Source organism: Lynx canadensis, chromosome F1 (assembly GCF_007474595.2).
Source record: "Lynx canadensis isolate LIC74 chromosome F1, mLynCan4.pri.v2, whole genome shotgun sequence".
NCBI lineage: Eukaryota > Metazoa > Chordata > Mammalia > Carnivora > Felidae > Lynx > Lynx canadensis.
In genome coordinates this window covers 9,828,698-9,848,252 of record NC_044319.2, presented here as the reverse complement: position 1 = coordinate 9,848,252, position 19,555 = coordinate 9,828,698, and the positions used below count along the sequence as shown (strand labels likewise).

The following is a 19,555-nucleotide window of genomic DNA, read 5'->3' as shown; positions in this document are numbered from 1 at the left end:
ACTATTTACTTTCCAGAGTCCTTGAACCGTTGCTGTATCCTTCTGTTCGGGTTTTATAAAGGCAATCCATGGGACCGTGGCAGGTGTGTTTGCCGACTTACCCAGAATTGGAACCTCTGTTCCACTGTCTTTTTGCTTTTACAAAGTCTGAAGTCAGTGTGTTTCCTGATCCTTGTAAATTGACTTATTTTATCTTTATGGAAACTGATAGGATTTTTTTTTTTTTTTTTTTTTTTTTTTTTTTTTTTTTTTTTTTTTTTTTGGTTTTCAGTATTTAGAAACTTCCCAGGGATGCTCCTTGGTCTATTTTCATTCGTTGTGTTGCGAATGGATACCATTTTGGGGCTCCCTTTATGAGTTTCATCCTGGCGAAACTCCCATGCAGCAGGTATTATCATTTCTGTTTACTTTAAATAAGGAAACTGAGGCCCAGATAGGCTAATGAAATTGCCCCACAGCAGTCAATAAGAGGCGGGGCTATGATGCAAACATAGGGCCATCTTGTTCTGAGTTGCAAGGAGTCCAGTTGAACTGACCAGAGCTAACTCGAGTGAAGGTAAGTGTAGCTGAATCGATTAGCAGGACAATTTTCTCATAGAAATCCACATTAGAGAGTCACTGCCTTGGAGAATGGTGTGCTCAGGGCTAGAAAGCCTACGGAGGAGGAAATCGCTTTGCCAAAAGAAAGGAGTAGCCTACGACTCTACCCAGGATGGGGCTAGACCTGCCCATGCAGCATAAGGGACAGCACAGTGGGCACTGTCGTTGGTAACTCCTGAGGGATTCCCATTCTTGCACCAAGTACTCCCCTGGCACTCCCAGCACTCCAGAAGATGCATTTTTAAGTAAGCATGACTGGAGAGTGGGGGTGGATGGAAGGTGAGGTGTGTGGGATACGATCCTTGGATGAACTGGAGACGTCCCGTTGTTTGGTGAAGGTAGAAAAGAGGAGAACACCTGGTGGGGGCAGGTGTGAGGTCTGTAAATGCACACATTGGGTCCTTTCTTGGCCCCTGTAGCTTCCAGACCAGTGAAGGTGATCAGACAGACAGATCACACTGAGTGAAGGGTGGGTGGACAGATGGATGAACAGACGGACGGATGGATGAATGGACGGAATTTGCCAGGTACCGGGCAAGGTGCCCGCATACCAGCTTGGGGGAGCAAACCCAGTGGTCTCCAGGCCCTTCCATCTCTGGCCTCTTTCTCCTTTCCAGCCTCAGCTTGCACTGGTTTCCCTTGGGCTGACATCCTTTTGGGAGGCTAATCTTTTGGCCTCCCTTCCTCACCCAGTTTCCTCCTGCGATGGGACTTTGCAGAAGCCCATCTCCCTGTGGACATCGTGGGCCCAGGTTTCAGGGCAGTCTCAGTTTTCAAATAGCAACACTTCATGAAACTAGGGTCAGCGCCTCAACTTGTATAGAAATGTGAGTCACATCCCCATAAATAAACAAACAATATTTACTAAGGGAGTTTTATTCTTTCGTTTGTAAGATATATTAGTCATACTAGTATTAGTAAAATAACCATTTTGTTTATTAAGGGTCAGTATTACGTCAAACGAGGTTTGGGGGGGGGGAAATCACAGCAAAACCCTGACCAGGTAATGGCAGAGAACCCTTGTGTTGCTGTGGGATGAAAGGGGCTTTCTCCTGGCCCCGCACCTCTTTTCTCCCTCAGGGTGGTTTTCCCTGTGCTCTGCGCTCTGAAGAGGTTTTCTCACTCCTGTAATCGGTTTTCTAAACAATGGGCACAAACTGAAAAGGGACACAGGAGGAGCCCTCACCTGGCAGCTGTGTAGAAAGGCTGGCCAGGGACTCACCCGGCAGTTTCCCCCAGGATCCCCGCCTGGAACTCTCTGCAAAGCCCATGATCACGCCGTTTTCCCTAAACGACACAGACGCCAGGTCGTCGTGTGGACTTGGTTTCCACGACAAATACAGGGAACTGAGCATCTGTCCTAAATGGACCCGAACTCCGAGGCTGTGGGTTTGATAGGGGAGAATTTGAAATTCAAATCTGAAAATGGAAATGGTGAGAGGCGTCCTCCCCTCTTGTGGGTGGTCAAGATTGAGAGGCAGCTAACGGGTCCGTGAGCCTGAGACTCTGGAAGACTCTACCCGGTACACTTTTCAGGAGTTGGCGGCTTTATGGTTGAGAAAGGAGGGGGGTCAAGAACAGATTCTTCCCCCAGCCCCGTGATGTGTCTGTTCTTGGCTGCTGAGGCAAGCAGGTGAACCACAGTAAACTGAGCTCAGCATTATCTAGTGTTGAGGATAGGATGTAAATTACGAGTCATCTGCTATGAGAAAGGGACGTGTCAACCTAACGGTCCTAAACTGTTGTGCCACAGACGCGGTTTACTAAGTCAAGTGAGGAGTGGGACCCCAAAGGACCTAAGTGGAGAACAAAGTTTAGGCATTGAGAAGCAGTTCCCTCATTTTCCGTGGAGAAGCAGGACTGCAGGGAGGAAAAAGGAGAAAGAGAAGCAAGACCTGAACAACGGGCCCTGTTCATATTTGCAAGGTCAGTGAGATGGTGGCCGGGGAGGCTGTGATTTATGACCACGTCTGTGCCTCCGCCCGCAGATCTGAGACAGAGTGAAATGACACTTACACCCTGATTGGAAAGCAGCAAGGGCTGGCTGCTCGAAAAGACAGGCAGGGAAGGAGAGAATCTAGGATCGATACACACCTCATCACAGGATCACAGAGCAGCAGCTAAAAAGCCTTGAGGGTGATTTGGAAGAGAAACAATAAAGCAGAATTTGATGGACTTCCTAACCAAGAGCAGGAGACTGGTGCAGTTTTCTTTAGACCTGTGTTTTTCAAAATTACAGACTGTGCCCATTAGTGTTTCATGAAATCAATTCAATGGGTCCTGCCCAGCAACTGAAAAAGGAAGGAAGGAAGGAAGGAAGGAAGGAAGGATGAAGGGAGGGGGGAGGAAAGAAGGGGGGAGGGAGGAAATGGAGAAGGAGGTAGGAAAGGAGGAAGGAAGATAGGAAGGAAGATAGGGAGGAAGGGGGGAGGGAGGAGGAAAGAGAGGGAGGGAGGGAGGAAGGAAGGAAGGAAGGAAGGAAGGAAGGAAGGAAGGGAGGAAGGGGGGAGGGAGGAAGGAAGAGAGGAAGGAAGGAAGGAAGGAAGGAAGGAAGGAAGGAAGGGGGGAGGGAGGAAGGAAGAGAGGAAGGAAGGAAGGAAGGAAGGAAGGAAGGAAGGAAGGGGGGAGGGACAAAAGGAGGAAGGAAGAGAAGGAGGAAGGAAGGAAGAGAAAGAGGAAGGAAGGGAGGAGGGAGGAAGGAAGGAAGAGACGAAGGGAGGGGGAAGGAAGGAAGAGAGGGAGGAAGGAAGGGGGGAGGGAGGAAGAGAGGGAGGAAGGGAGGAGGGAGGAGGGAAGAAAGTGAGGAAGGAAGGAAGGAAGGAAGGAAGGGAGGAAGGAAGGAAGAGACAAAGGGAGGGGGGAGGAAAGAAGGGGGGAGGGAGAAAGGGAGGAAGTAGGGAGGAAGAGAGAGAGGAAGGGAGGAGGGAGGGGGGACGAGAGGGAAGAAGGAAGGAAGGAAGGAAGGAAGGAAGGGAGGAAAGAAGGGGGGGAGGAGGGCCGGGAGGCGGAAGAGAAGAGAGGACGGAAGGAAGGGGGGGAGGGAGGAAGGAAGGGAGGAAGAGAGGGAGGAAAGAAGGGGGGAGGAGAAGGGAGAGGAAGGAAGGAAGAGAGGGAGGAAGGAGGGGGGAGGAGGAAGGAAGGGAGGAAGAGAGGGAGGGAGGAAGGAAGAGAGGGAAAGGGAGGGAGGGAGGAAGGAAGAGAGGGAGGAAGGAAGGAAGAGAAAGAGGAAGGAAGGGAGGAGGGAGGAAGGGAGAAAGGGAGGAAGGAAGAGAAGGAGGGAAGAGAGGGAAGAAGGAAGGAAGGAAGGAAGGAAGGGAGGAAAGAAGGGGGGAGGGAGGAAGGGAGGAAGGAAGAGAAGGAGGAAGGAAGGGGGGAGGGAGGAAGGAAGGGAGGAAGAGAGGGAGGAAAGAAGGGGGGAGGGAGGAAGGGAGGAAGGAAGGAAGAGAGGGAGGAAGGAAGGGGGGAGGGAGGAAGGGAGAAAGGAAGGAAGGGAGGGAGGAGGGAAGAGAGGGAAAGGGAGGGAGGGCGGAAGGAAGAGAGGGAGGAAGGAAGGAAGAGAAAGAGGAAGGAAGGGAGGAGGGAGGAAGGAAGGAAGGAAGGGAGGGAGGAAGGGAGGAGGGAGGAAGGGAGGGGGGAGGAAGGAAGGGAGGAAGAGAGGGAGGAAAGAAGGGGGGAGGGAGGAAGGGAGGAAGGAAGGAAGGGAGGAAGGAAGGGGGGAGGGAGGAAGGAAGAGAGGAAGGAAGGAAGGGAGGAGGGAAAGAGAGGGAAAGGGAAGGACGTGAGGGCGGACGGAAGAGCAGGGAGGAAGGAAGGAAGAGAAGGAGGAAGGAAGGGAGGAGGGAGGAAGGGAGAAAGGAAGGAAGGGAGGGAGGAGGGAGGAGGGAGGAAGGGAGGAGGGAGGAAGGGAGGAGGGAGGAAGGGAGGGGGGAGGAAGTCCCCCCCCCCCCCCCCGTCAAGGAGTCCCTTGGGAATGAAATGGAGGCAGAGGCCCAGGAGGGGGTGTCTATCTTGCATGTGGCTTTTGCAAAGAAGGAACAGATTTCTGAGTTTCTTCCAAGTGTTCATTCACTTCAGAGAAAGTGACCACACAGGCCAAGTTCAGGCTCCAGAGAAGGAGAGAAGTCAGTAATCTTAAGCAATGGATTTATGGCCAGCTGCTTCCAGCAAGGTTTGTGAAAGCTGGAAAAATCTTCACGGAAAAAGAAATATAAAAGAGAAAGGGTAATTAGGAGTAGCCATTTCCCAAGGACACACAGACCTGACACTCCATGTCCCCAGCTCCTGTCCCACCGGTCGCTACCAGGCACAGAGACCTCGCTGTAGGGAAGGTTGGCACAGCATCGTTAAGGGACTTAGCTGAAGGTGGACAGGAAAATGCTGTCACGAGAGACGGTCTGAGGAGATCATCACAGGAGTTCTAGAAAGTGCAAAGGCTTGAAAAGTTCAGGTCCAGAACGCCGAAGCAAGAAATGAATTTTGACTTGGAAAGAAATGAAGGGAAACCAGAAAACGCTCTCCAAATCAGAACAGGAGAAGGCTAAAGAAGTCTGATCCTTCATTTGGAAAGGAAGAGAAAAATGGGTCATAGCCAAGGAGGAAGAGGAGAGGCAGACGTGGGCTCCAGACCACCTAGAGAGTTGGGGGGCGGCAGTCTCCTTACTAGGGAGGGGAGGGCCGGTCTCAGCTTGGTTTGCGGCAAGAGCACGCTGACTTCTTAGACTGTGCCCATTTGGGTTAAGTGGGGAGGTCTGATGGAGATTATGGAAACGGGCGAGGCCCCACCAAGTCGCCCCCACTGGACAGGATGTTTTAACTTGTAGTGTTAACTCATAAGTTACCTAGGGAATTTGTCTCACTGGGAGATGGTTGAATCTCCAGCTGAAGGCTTTCTTCCAGAGAGAATGCCCCACAGAGGCGGGTTTGAATTTAAGGCGTTTGATGGTCAGTGCCTCAGTCAGGCAAAAAACGAAGATCTGACGAGCTCTATCCACTGTCTACACATCTTTCTCAGGTTCTTAGTTCACCCCGGGTGAAATTTTACTGACGAGGCTGGAAATGTCAAGACTCCCTGCGGGGACAGCAAGCAGACGTCACCCCTGAACGCGCTCTGGTTGACAGGCAGTGGCTGTCTGCAGCACTGGGTAGACTTTGCAAGTTCCTGTCCGGGTTTGCACAGGGCACAGTACGGTTTCGTCTCCCAGGGGCTGGAGCTAGGGCAGCGGTGAGTTGAATGGTGGTATCCAGAAAGACATGCCGCCCAGAGCCTGTGAATACGGTTTTATTTGGAAAAAATGATCTCCGCAGATGTCATTCAGTTAAGGATCTTGAGGTGAGATCATCCTGGATTAGGGCGAGCCCGAAGTCCAATGGCAAATGTCCTTAAAAAGGACACACAGAGAAGAGAGAGAAGAGGAAGCCTGCGAAGGTGGAGGCCGAGGTTGCGAGGACACGGCCACAGCCAAGAAACTCCTGGAGCCGCCAGGAGGTGGGAGAGGCAAGGAAGGGGTCCTCCCTAAAGCCCTCGGAGGGACAGCGGCCCTGCCAACACCTTGATTTCACACTTCCGGCCTCTGAAACTGCAGGAGAACGTATCCGTGTTGTGTTTGGGCAACTCAGTTGTGGTCATTGGTTACAGTAGCCGTAGGAAACCAGGACAAGAGTGGCTGGTGGGGTATTTGCTGACTCGTACATATTTAATCTTAAAAAGACTCAAGCCTTTCACTGAAGAGATGAAGCAGCGGGCGCTGGGTGACTCAGTGGTTAAGCGTCCGACTTCAGCTCAGGTCATGATCTTACGGTTCGTGGGTTCGAGCCCCGCGTCAGGCTCTGTGCTGACAGCTCGGAGCCTGGAGCCTGCTTCACATTCTGGGTCTCCCTCGCTCTCTGCCCCTCCCCACTCGTGCTCGCTCGCTCTCTCTCTCGAAAAATAAATACACATTAAACAGTTAAATAAAAAATCAATAACTGTTAAAAACAAGATAAAGCAAGAAGGATGGAATTTCAGTCACTAATTAAGTACAGGGAGGACTATTCAGGATGGAGACCAAAAGCAACGGTGACGATCAGCTGATTAGAATACAGTATCTGTGACAGCACGAGAGACATGTGCCATTTTAACGAAGGTGGGTGGGTCTCTGGTTAGATACAAGTTCCTTGACATCATTAGTTTACTGTCAGATATCTTTCTCTGGAAGGAAAAGGAAAGAACCACCATTTATCAATACCTAATATGCCTTTCTCTGTTATAACAATGTGTGTCATATATTACATGTCGTATATTACAAACAACACACGTTATATCATTTAATTTCCACCACTGGGCAAACCAGCTATTCCAACTTTATGATTAAGTAATTTATGGACGCTCTCATGGCTACTGAGTGGGAGAGCAGACCTGACTTCAACTTTGGCCTCGGTTATACCATTTAGTTCTTTCCACAGCACTACACTGCCTCCCGGAAGAGAGTTTATTTCCCCTTTCATAGCAACAGCTTTTTGAGGTATATAATTGTTATACAATGGCACATACTTTAAAATGTGTGATTGGTTACATTTGACATCGTGGAGCCATCACCCCAATCAGGACTGTGAAAGTATCTATCATCCACCAAGTTTACTTAGGCCCCTTTGAAGCCCCTCCCTCCGCCCTCCCCCTCCGCCCTCCCTCCCACCCTCCCCTGCCCGACTCCCCAGGCCACCGCTGATCTGCTTCTGTCACTATAGAGAGTCATTTGCATTTTCTGGAATTTTTCTATAACATTGAATCACGTGGTATATACCCTTCTTGTCTGACTGCTCTCATTTAGCATAATTAGGTTGAGATTCATCCATGTGGTGTATGAATCAATAATTCATTCCTGTCACTGCTGAATAGTATTCCAGGTGTGTACATCCGCCACCGTGTATTTACCCATTCACTGGTTGATGGATATTTGGGTTGTTTCCAGGCTCTTATGCATAAAGTTGCTCTGGACATTCATGTACAAGTCTTTGCAGGGACACAGGCTTTTATTTATTATGAGTAAATACCCAGGAGTAGAATGACTGGATCATACAGGTGTAGGTATATGTTTAAGCAGGTGTATGTTTAACTTTTTTAAAAAGTTTATAAAATGGTTGTACCATTTTACGTTCCCACCAGCAGTGGGACTAGGCCTTCCACATTCTCACCAATATTTAGTATGGTCGATCTTTTTAATTTTACATATTCTAATAGGTATGGAATGGTATCTCCTTGTGGTTTTAATTTGCATTTTCCCTAATGACTAAGGATTTTGAGGATCTTTTCATGTGCTCATTTGCATTTCATGTATCTTCTTTGGTGAAGTATCTGTTCAAATCTTTTGTCCATTTTTTTTAAATTTTATTTTCATTTTTTAAAATTTACATCCAAATTAGTTAGCATATAGTGCAACAGTGATTTCAGGAGTAGATTCCTGAGGGCCCCTGACCCATTTAGCCCCATCTCCTCTCCCACAACCCCTCCAGTAACCTCAGTTGTTCTCCATATTTATGAGTCTCTTCTGTTTTGTCCCCCCTCCTGTTTTTATATTCTTTTTTGTTTCCCTTCCCTTATGTTCATCTGTTTTGTCTCTTCAAGTCCTCATATGAATGAAGTCATATGATTTTTGTCTTTCTCTGACTGACTAATTTCACTTAGCATAATACCCTCCAGTTCCATCCACGTAGTTGCAAATGGCAAGGTTTCACTCTTTTTGATTGCCGAGTAATACTCCATAGTATATATATATATATACACCACATTTTCTTTATCCATTCATCCGTCGATGGACATTTGGGCTCTTTCCATACTTTGGCTATTGTTGATAGTGCTGCTATAAAATGGGGGTGCATGTGCCCCTTCGAAACAGCACACTTGCATCCCGTGGATAAATGCTTGGTAGTGCAATTCCTGGGTTGTAGGGTAGTTCTATTTTTCGCTTTTTGAGGAACCTCCATACGGTTTTCCAGAGTGGCTGCACCAGCTTGGCATTTCTCATCTTTTGTCCTTTTTTTGATTGGGGTGTTTGTTTCTTTTTTATCGGGTTTGGGGGAGGTTTGTTTTTTTTTTTTTTTTTGTTTTTTTTTTTTTTACAATTCTTTTTTTTTTTTATTTTTTTTAACGTTTATTTATTTATTTATTTATTTATTTTTTAATTTTTTGTTTTTCAACGTTTATTTATTTTTGGGACAGAGAGAGACAGAGCATGAATGGGGGAGGGGCAGGAGAGAGAGGAGACACAGAATCGGAAACAGGCTCCAGGCTCTGAGCCATCAGCCCAGAGCCCGACGCGGGGCTCGAACTCACGGACCGCGAGATCGTGACCTGGCTGAAGTCGGACGCTTAACCGACTGCGCCACCCAGGCGCCCCACGTTTATTTATTTTTGAGACAGAGAGAGACAGAGCATGAACGGGGGAGGGGCAGAGAGCGAGGGAGGACTCAGAATCGGAAGCAGGCTCCAGGCTCTGAGCCGTCAGCCCAGAGCCTGACACGGGGACTCGAACTCACGAAACGTGAGATCGTGACCTGAGCTGAAGTCGGACGCTCAACCGACTGAGCCACCCAGGCGAAGGGGAGGTTTTTAAACATATGTTTGGATACAGGTTCTTTATCAGATATGTGATTTGCACATTTTTCTTCTAGTCTGTGGATTGTCTTCTTTTTAAAGGTACTTAGACTCATTCATCTGGGCTGGTTTAGGCCTGGTTCTGTAATGCAGTGGGATTGACTGAATGATAACTCAAAAGCCAGTGGAGCTGTAATAGTTTGTACCTCAGGTTTTGATGACGATTATTGTAGGAAGAGATGGCCCACGAAGTGTCACTGTGTTTGCCTCCCTTGAAAATCTCCGAAAGGGCTGTAGCCAATTTGGGGTCCGCTTCAAAAACCAATGCTAAGGAATCTATACAAACTAAGAAAAGCATCAAAACCGACAGGATTCGGCAGGAGTCACCGAGAACCTGGGGAAAATGAGGTCTGTATGTGCGACCATGCTTGTAGGAAGCTCAGCCGGTTCCGTGTCAGGGGGACTTGCAGGCTGAGCCTGTTTTTTGCCCAGGACGGGGACCGGAAGCTGGAAGGACTAAGGATTGAATACCACTGGAACTTCTTCTCTTGTAAACAGATGCTTTTGTCCTGTGCGTGGCAGGCTACTTCATGTGAACTGTGCAAGCAACACGATTGGCCTTGCCTGTCTCCCACCTCCCCTGACGGTGACCCACTTTTCACCTCACAGCCAGTGCTCACCGTTTGCGCGCCCCAACCAATAATCCGAGAAGCTCAATGACTAACGTGATAAGCACGTAGTAAAATATTTATTCCCTAGGGCAGTATCTCAAAATATATATATATACACCAGACTTTATATATCCAGCCCTACGGTTAATTGGACAGTTCATCCTGTTATTTACACATTCTATACCATTAATGACTGTTAGCTGCTAAAACATTCAAGGACTCTCTCCCGGTGCACAAATGTACTTATTTCTGTCAGGTATGTATCAGCAGTGAGCCTGCTGGGTTACAGGACTAAACATATGCTTAGCTTTAGTAGCTACTATGAAAGAGTTTTCCAAGTGGTTGTACTAGTTTCCTCTCTCCTAGTTGTGGATGGAGGTCTGATTGCCTCCTATCCTCATAATATTTGCTATCATCACGTTTTGATTTTAGATAGTCTGGTGCATATGTAGCAGTATTGAGTTGTGGTTAACTTAGAATTTCTATGATCTATTTCTGTGTTTATCGATTTCTAGCTGAATTCTCCAAGGTCAAATAACATATTTTGTACGATTTCAAGCATTAAAATTTGTTGATACACGTATGGCCCAGCATATGCTCTATTTTGGTAAATGTTCATGTGCGATGTGATACGAATGTATATCCTCCACTTCTTGGGTACAACGTTCTATTAATGCCAAACATTGTTTTCTCATTTTATTTAAACTTCCTATATTCTTTTTTTTTTCACTATTATTTTTGAGAGAGATGAGAAAGAGAGCACATGAGCAGGGGAGGAGCAGAGAGAGGGGAAGGGAGGAATCCCACGCAAGTCTCCTCGCGTCAGCACAGAGCCCCCACGTGGGGCTTGATCCATGAACATGAGATCACGACCTGAGCCAAAATCAAGAGTCAGACGTTTAAACGACTAAGGCACCCAGGCGCCCGAAACTTCCCTATTTCTTAATGATTTGGCGCAGGGGGGCTCATACTATATCAGTGCTGAGGTTGTTTTTAAAAATTTTTCCATTTGACTAAGATGTGGGTTTATTTTTGTCTTTAGTCCGTCAATTTTTGGCTGTATATATTTTAAGGCTACATTATTCGATCATCGAAATCTAAATGATGATATCTTCCTGGTGAACCACACCCTTTTGGTCATTGTTGAAACATCCTTCTTTGTCTCTGGTTACGTCCACCCTTAGTCTTCCCTGTCTGATATCAGTAACTGGCTTTAGTTAGTGTCGGTGACTGTGGCTATTTGTTATTTTCCAAAGGTGGCCCCGGCGTTTCCCATCTGGCTCGTTCTCTTTACTCCTGCAGTGGTAGCAGAATTCACGTTGCCTCCTTTTGAGCCCCTGTAGTCCTTTGTATGATTTCTGAGGCTAGCTCATGAGCATCAGTGCACTTCTGTCGTTTTCTTGAATGCCAACCCTTGGAATTCGGTCACCAGGCTATGAGAAGCCCAACACTGGCTCGCATGGAGAGACATGGGACAAGACCACGTCAGGTGCTCTAGCCTACAGCCCCTCTAAGGCCCCGGCTGATGTGCCAGACGTGCGGAAGATGCCACGATGATACCAGCCCTCAGCGGGCCGAGTCTCCCTCAGCCTCAACTCCTCTTGGACCTTCAAGTCTTTCCAGCCGAGGCCCTAGACATCTTGGAGTGAAGAGAAGCCACAGCACTGTGTCTTGTCCAGGTTCCTGATCGTGAACGTTAAAAAACGGTTCTGACACCACTAGGTTTTGAAGGTGTGAGCAATTGTAACTGAACGGGGGTAGTGTAAGTTTTCTATCCTTTGTTAATCATTGCATATCTCTATGTTTTAAGGTGGGTCTCTAGTAACAGTAGGTAGGCTTTTAAAAAAAACTGAGTCTGATAATACTGGCTTTTACTTGGAGGGTTCAGTTTCTATTCTGTTTAACATAATTATTTCTCCACGGCTTTGAATCAAGATAACAGTCTTAAGGTAGAGTGAAGTATGCAGACAAGGAGGCCAAGGAAAGAAATCAAGAGCGAAAATTATATCTAGGAAAGAGCTCGGTTGCGTGGTTTCTGACCCAGGAAGCTGTCTGGTCTACGTCCATCGGAAACGTATTTAGTTTCTGGAGGGATCGTGTTTGCAAAGGAACCATGAGCCCTAAAAAGCCTTTGGCTGTTTTCAGCCAAATTTGGGCCCCCAAATTTCCCTAAGTAGGACACAGTCTGCAAAGCAACAGCCTTCAAGGCAAACACACTCTCTCCAAGGGCAGTTCAGATGTGGTTTGCATAACAGACAAGGAAAAGGCCCAAACGGGGAAGCTAGAGGCCACACAGAACAACAGGACAAGGGAAAGGCTACCCTGAGAGCCCAATCGAGGTCGAATCTGGGAGACCTTCCTGCTTCTTGGGCAGACATGCTCATACTCATATGGACTGATGACTGTACCTCCTGTTCCTCCTTTTAGCAAATGGGGGTTGTCCTCCTTCACCCTGGCCAGCCCGTGACATGCTGCCCTCAGACCTGGGCAGCGGGACGCAGACCTTCTGGAGAACCTCGCCCTTTTTTTTTCTTCAAGGTTTTTATTTAATTTTAGTTGTTAACATACAGAGAACCTAGCCTCTTGAACTATATGCAGCGGTTGGTAAACTGCTTTGGGGGTTGTCTCCCCTGGGGTCTCACGAGTGGGGAGAAAAATACCATGAATATTAACCGCCTACAGGGGTATACTGCAGCTGAGACTGGTCTGTATTACCAAACCTATTTCCTCTTTTTCTTCGGGGCTCACGGACCTCATTCTCCAATCCTCCCTTGTAAGAAAGCACGGCTTTGCGGAGTTCTAGCCAATGGAAAATGAATGGAAGAGAACGGGCCATTTTGAGGCCTGGCTCATAAAAACTCCTGAGAGATTCCATCCCATTTTGTCTTGATGCTAAGGGGCACGGTGACTTTAGCAGCCTGCCTTAAGAGGACGAGCTACAGGCGAGAAGGAGCCTTCCTTCTGGAATCACTGCTCCGGCACCTGTTTTGGAATTTATGCGAGTGGGAGAGAAATACCCATTTGCTAAAGCAAGCTAGCCTTACCCTAACTACCACACAAAGCCTTTCTTCACCTACCTCAATCACACACAAAACTCTCTCTGCTTTGTCTGGTAGTTTAGAGAGGGGAGGGATATACTTTAAACACTCCGTCCTGATAGTGTTTCTAAGTGGGAACAGAACGCCGAATTTTAAAGGAAAAGTCCCCAACTCCATTTGGACAAAGTGTCCTGGCCCACGAGCGGTAACACCTGCCCTGTTCCCATCTCACTCCAGTGGGGAAGGCTTTTGAACCCTGGGAAGCAGGAGCCAGCAAGACCCCAGGAGAACGGAAGAAAAGTGGAGTCAGGCAGAATCACAGATATGTTGAGGCGAAGTTACCTTGAGGTATCCTCGCTGGGTCCTTCTTCCCTTTTTTACAGATAAGGAGACACAGGCTCAAGAATTAAAGGGAGTCGTCGCATAAATTTGGTGACAGGGCTAAGATTAGAAGCCGGGTCTCCTACTATTATCTATGGCAGAAGAAAATAGATAGGCACACACCATTGCTGCAGCCGGGGGTTAAACATTTCTTTGATGTCTCGTGGTTTTCCTGAAGATTTCATGCCAATTCCCCAATCGATACCATAACATACGCTCAATAATTTTATGTAAAAGAAAGTTTTAAATTACTCATCAACTAGAGAGGACTCTCCCCGAAGACGCACTATATTTCTCTACCCCTGGATACACTACCACTTACCTCCAGGCATGCACATACCCAGGCTGAAACACGTGGCTGGATCGCAGACGCAAAATGATCTTAGCACAAGGGCCTGGGCCTGAACTCTTCTTGTCCTGATTCCTTCCCTTTATGGTCTAGCGCCCAGATTCAGCCTCAGTCCTAGAGAGTCAAGCATCACCCTCCAGGTGGGCCGGTCGGACTCCTACTTGTCCTTCGAGGTTCAGGTCCAACATCACTCTAGGAAGCCTCCTATGACCCATCCAAGTTTCCCTGCCCCACCCCCCACGCACTAGGCCCGAGGCATCCTAATTCCCGCACTTCCCACGCCACGTTCCAGTGCCGTCTGTTGGTATGTTTGCCTCTTCCAGAAAGTATGACACATAAAAAAGTACTCAGTAATAGAAACGAGTGACCTGAAGGCGGTGCCTGGGCCTCCCTGGGGCCCACATCTCGCGCTCCCCGGCCCACTCCTGCTGGGGCCGCCCAGGTAGGGAGCTCGGCAAGTGCACACTTACTGGCTGGGGGAGGGGCTCCGGAGGTAGTGGGCCTGCACGGCTCTCACACTGGTTTCATCCTCCTCACTTGGGACGACCTGCTCCTCCTCTGGGTCCCCGCTGGTCGCCATGACAGCCTGTCAGTCCTGTGGGTTTAGCAGGAGAAAGGTGGTTAGGGAATCCGCTTCTGGAGGTTTTGTGGGGGGAAGGGGTATATCGGCGGCGTTAGCGGGGGAAGGTCAGCGCCTACGACCCACCCCGGGAGGGAGACGACCCACGGGGAAAGCCCGGTCTGACTTGGGTTCGGCAGGACACCGAGATGCACGCCCCAGCTGTGTCAGCTGTCCACCTTGGAGTCACAATATTTAAGAAGCGACACCCTGGCCCCTTCCCCAGATCCCGGCAAGGAGGCAGCGAGGCGACCCAGGGCTCTGCGTGGACTAAGCTAAAGCCGTTGGAAAGCAAGGGATTCCTCAGGCCAGAAGGATCTTTCTGTTGGAACTCCCGGGTGTGCCCTCACATACACACAGGCACGTGAGCACACACGCACGCGTGCGTACATATATGTAGGCACACGCCCCACTCGTGCACAGACGCACGCCTTCGCCTCTCCCGGGGGAGGGGCGGCTGGCCCTCTTCAGTGCCTCTCACCAAGGCCGCAGGGGTCATTGCCTTTGGCTCAGGCACCACCCTGATTAAGGAACATGAAATCCCTCCGGAGCTGGTCCCACACACGGCTGGGCCTTGCCACTCCAGGCAGAGTTGCTGCCCCTCTGCTTGTAAGTCTGGGGCTCACAGGACGCAATGAAGGGAGAGGCGCACTCACCGCGGCTTTGCCTAGATCTCCACACCAAAGGGCAGTCACCCAAGGGCTGAGGGACCCGGATAAAAGGGCCAAAAGTTCCGATCAGCGAGAGGGACCAACCTCTCCTCCTCTCTCAGTGCTTCTGCTCTGAGGGACAGGACAGCTGTTAACGGGAAATCTTAGCTCCCTCTAAATTAGCCTCTGGCCCCATAGCCTGGCAGATCTCTGGGCGGACGGAATGCAGTCTCAGGACCCCAGATCTGAAAGCTGGCCCCATTTAACTCTTCCCTCCTGCTCCTGGCTGATTCTCTGGACACCGGACACTGACATGAGCAGCAAAGTTAGAAGACGGTCAGGCTTCATAGATGGAGAGGCCTGAAGAAAAGGTTTCCTTTGGACTCTCTGTCTTGCCTGCAGCTACCTATTCAAAGTCTTTCCAGAAGGCGGTCTAGTGCCACAAATCTAGAAGAACAGAACAAATTGTATCCCAGCCCCATGTCAGTCTAGAGGGTGCTGGGAAACAATACCCAATATATAGATTGGGGCAGGGGCTCTGATGGATGTCGGGAGAGGACCGTGGTGCAACTGAAGGGTATAGTCAACGGCTTGTGACCAGGGTTACGGTTTCTTTTGAACAGCGATGACTCTGAATAGTAAACGAGTAGTTGTGTTCACCCTCTACAGTCCCTCCCCGACGGACACTCACATTCGTGGGGATGGTCAAGTGGCAATCCTGGGTGCTGTAAAAATCCCATGAGCTTCAGGGCTCCTGGCTGGCTCAATCGATTGGAGCGTTCGACTTCGGCTCAGGTCATGATCTCACGGTACAGTTCTGTGAGTTCGAATCCTACATCAGGGCTCGCTGCTGTCAGCACAGAGCCTGCTTCCAATCTCTGTCCCCCCTCCCTCAGTGCTCCTCCCCCACTCCTGCTCTCTCTCTCAAAATAAATAAACATTAAAAAAATTCCACAAGCTTCATAAATCTCAAATGAGCTCATAGCCCACCTTACTCCCCTTTGTAAACTCCCACCATCACCCATGACCAAAGCAAAGCCAAAAACCCAATAGTTCAGCCCCTCATCTCACACATTCTATAATACACCTCCATCCATCCATCCTTCCATCCATCCATCCCATTTGTCTACCCATTCACAAATGGTTATCTACTATGCGTCACATAATTATGTGCTCAAAATGGTCCTTCTCCTGGCCAAATGGAACAGTGTCTTGCACATAGTACCATCAAAAATGGCTAAATAAATGAATGAGCTCACGCTTTATTAGGAGGAATGAGACACAGATCAAAAATAACTCCAGCATAAGGCAGAATGTAGTTAGTATCCTAAGAGAGATCCAGAGTGCTGTGTGAGTTCACAGGAGGGAAGAGCCCTTCTGGCTGAAGAAGTCAGGAAAGGCTCCATAGAAGAGGTAATGATACACACACTGTCCTTTTAAAAAACAAGTTGGATCATAAGAGCAGATATGATGGGGGAAGAAACGCCAGAGGGGAGAGCATGAACGAAACTGGGGGATGTCAGTGGTTAAAGCTGGGAAGAAAGCCAACAGGTTGTGTGGCAGAGACTGGGCAGGGCTGGAGTTAGGGGCTCCTTTGGAAAGACTGGTCAAGGAACACATCTCTGAGGAGGAACATGGCAACCACCCCTGGCCAGTCACCAAACCTCCACCTGAGGGTCAAAATAGGGACTCAAGAATTGACTGCCAAGGAATGGCCATAACTGAGAAACGCTGGGGATTCATTTCATGCCCACCCAAGGTTCCATAAAGATGAAATGTGGTTTGGGAGAGAGGTGAGATAAGGGAGGGAAGGGGCAGGGAAGGACAGAAAGGGCTGCCTCAGTCAGGGTAAGGCTCAAGGTGATAGGACCACAGCACAGAGAATGAAAGGGTGGCAGGGAAGTAAGGGAGGGAGGGAAAGACGGAGAGCCAACAACACACCTAAGAGAGGCAACAGATAAGGAGGGGACCGCTCAGGAGGAGCCATGGCCTCTGTCTTCTGTATACCCTCAGTCACCTGCAGAGGGTGACATCAGGCCACTGGAGTGAAATCAGAAAAACACTCACTAGCTGTATGACCTTTGAGAGCTCATTTCACTTCTCTGAGAATCAGATCCCTGTTTGTAAAATAGAGAACCGTCATACTCATCTCCCCACTTTGTTCTGACCACTCAGCCTAAAGTGGGGCCCCTTTCCTTCCCTTAATTTCATTTCCTGTAACATTTTCTGGGTTATGTTCCCCATAGCACCATCACCCTTGAAGTAGGGTGACCAGTCATTTCCACTTTGCCTGGACTAAGAGATTCCAGGGACAAGGGATTTTCTCTTGTCTCCCTGGTTTCTCTAAAACCAGGGTAGTTCCATGGGCGGGGGTGGCAGGGGTGGAGACAATCCCTTTAATAAATGGTGCTGGGACAACTGGACGGCTACATGCAAAAAAATGAAACTGGACCACTTCTTACATCATACACAAAAATAAACTCAGAATGGATTAAGGACCTAAATGTGAGACATGAAACCATAAAATTCCTAGAAGAAAACGTAGGCAATAATTTCTTTGACATCAGCCACAGCAACATTTTTCTAGATATGCCTCCTCTAGCAAGGGAAACAAAAGCAAAAATAAACTATTGGGACTACACCAAAATAAAGAGCTTCTGCACCCTGAAAAGAAAAAAAAACCATCAACAAAATGAAAAGGGCAACCTACTGATTGGGAGAAGGTGTTTGCAAAAGATATGCCCTAGTAGGGGTTATTATCCAAAATATAGAAAGTATTACTCAACACCAAAACAACAATCTGATTGAAGAATGCACAGAGACCCTGAATAGACATTTTCCCAGAGAAGACAGATGGATGGCCAACAGACATATGAAAAGACGCTCAACATCACTAATCATCACAGAAATGCAAATCGGAAACACAATGAAGACATCACCTCACACGTTAGAATAGCTAACATAAAAGAGACAACAAATAACAGGTGTTCACAAGGATGTGGAGAAAAAGGAACCCTCAGGAACTGGTGGTACAGCCACTGTGGGAAATAGTATGGAAGATCCTCAAAAAATTAAAACTAGAAATACCATATGATCCGGTAATTCTACGGATACAAACTCAAAAGAAGATGAAAACACTAACTGGAAAAGACATATGCACCCCTGTTGACTGCAGCGTTATTTACAGTTGCCAAGAAGCAGCCCACGTGCCCTCTGATGGCTAAACAGATGAAGAACATTACTCGGCCACAAAAAAGCACGAGATCCTGCCATTCGCAACAACGTGGTTGGACCCAGGGGGCATTATGCTAAGTGCAATAAGTCCGACAGAGAAAGGCAAATGCCGTTATCATTCCACTTACGTGTGGAATCTAGAAAACAAAACAAACAGACAAACGAAAGCAGCAGAAACAGGCCCACAGATACAGAGAACAAACCGATGGTGGCCAGAAGGAAGGCGGAAAAATCGGTGAGGGGAGTAGGAGATCCAGGCTCCAGTTAAGGAATGAATAAGGCACAGCCAAGAGAACTACAGTGAAAGGTATCACAATAGCATTGCAGCATGGCGGGTGGTAGCTAACTCGTGACGAGCACAGCATAAGGTATAAACTTGTTGAATCGCTATGTTGTACACCGGAAACGAGTGTCACATTGTGTCTGGTTCAACTCTACCTCGATTCTTTTTTTAAGGACAGTTCCAAGCAAACCGAGACAAGTTGGCCATAGTGTTTCTAAGATGGTCTTCTTTCTTTACTCGTGTAACTCTCATTCCCAACCAAATGGTCAATTCTCTGAGCATAGAGCCTTCCTGTCTTCTTCGTGACTGTGGCTGTAGTGGGTCAGGTGGGGGTTGAGGAGAAGGGAAGGAAGAAGGGGATCCTATTGTGGTCTGGGGTGTGTCAGCAATTGTGGGCAACGCCCTTCTTTTATTGGCTTAGAGAACCTGCCTCTGAGAGCATTCCCCTTTTTATTACAAGATGCTAACTTCCTATCTGTTATAGCAGCCCACGCCTTGGTGAGAAGTCCAGGACTTTGTACACCTGCCGAATGGAGAAAAGGCGGGGGGTGAGGGGGCGGTGACTGGTTCAAGTCCAGTCCAATAGGTTAGCTCCTCTGCCAGACCAGCTGACGAGCACAATTGGGGGGCCAGGCTGGGCAGAGGTGTGCAGGAAAAGGGAAACCACAGCGACAGAGGGCTGGGCCAGGCCAGAGGCTGCTGTAAATTCAACTAGTCAGCCCAGACCTGTCTGGGGCTCAAGCCAGGCTGGGCTTGGGGCACAGAGGAAGCAAGACCATGGCGAGGAAGATAAGGCCTGTGCTGGGGATGCTCTGTGCAGGTGAGTAGGCTCTTCCCCTGCCCAGGGCCCAGGGGCGGGTGAGACAAGGGGCCTGAGTGCTGACAGTGCCTCCTCAGGGAGGCCCTCCAGTGACATAGTTGAGTTCCCGCTGGGCAGAATTACAGGTTCTGCTGTGCAGGCGGCAGGTTCCAGGCCAGAACCAGTATCAGAATGGTCTGTATATGCGTATCAGTAAATACAATTCCAGTCCATTTCTGGAATGAATAATTCATAAATTCTCAAGACTGTAAATTCTGATCCCGAATCAGATCACGAGATCAGACACACGATCTGACAATAGGGACTAAGTATTTGAAATCAAGTCCCAAAGAATCCAGAAT

General features: G+C 48.5%; 2 protein-coding genes across 2 annotated transcripts in view; one reads left to right on the top strand and one right to left on the bottom strand.

The window, feature by feature from the left end:
• STYXL2 (serine/threonine/tyrosine interacting like 2) overlaps positions 1-14,207 on the bottom strand; it is a 30,321-nt gene extending 16,114 nt beyond the window's left edge. Inside the window, 1 exon segment of the mRNA XM_032591756.1 lies at positions 14,079-14,207. Coding sequence (XP_032447647.1) covers positions 14,079-14,188 — 110 coding nt within the window. The 5' untranslated portion in view covers positions 14,189-14,207.
• Positions 14,208-18,875: 4,668 nt separating this feature from the next.
• GPA33 (glycoprotein A33) overlaps positions 18,876-19,555 on the top strand; it is a 37,397-nt gene continuing 36,717 nt past the window's right edge. Inside the window, exon 1 of the mRNA XM_030302616.1 lies at positions 18,876-19,214. Coding sequence (XP_030158476.1) covers positions 19,172-19,214 — 43 coding nt within the window. The 5' untranslated portion in view covers positions 18,876-19,171. The remainder of the gene's footprint in view (positions 19,215-19,555) is intronic.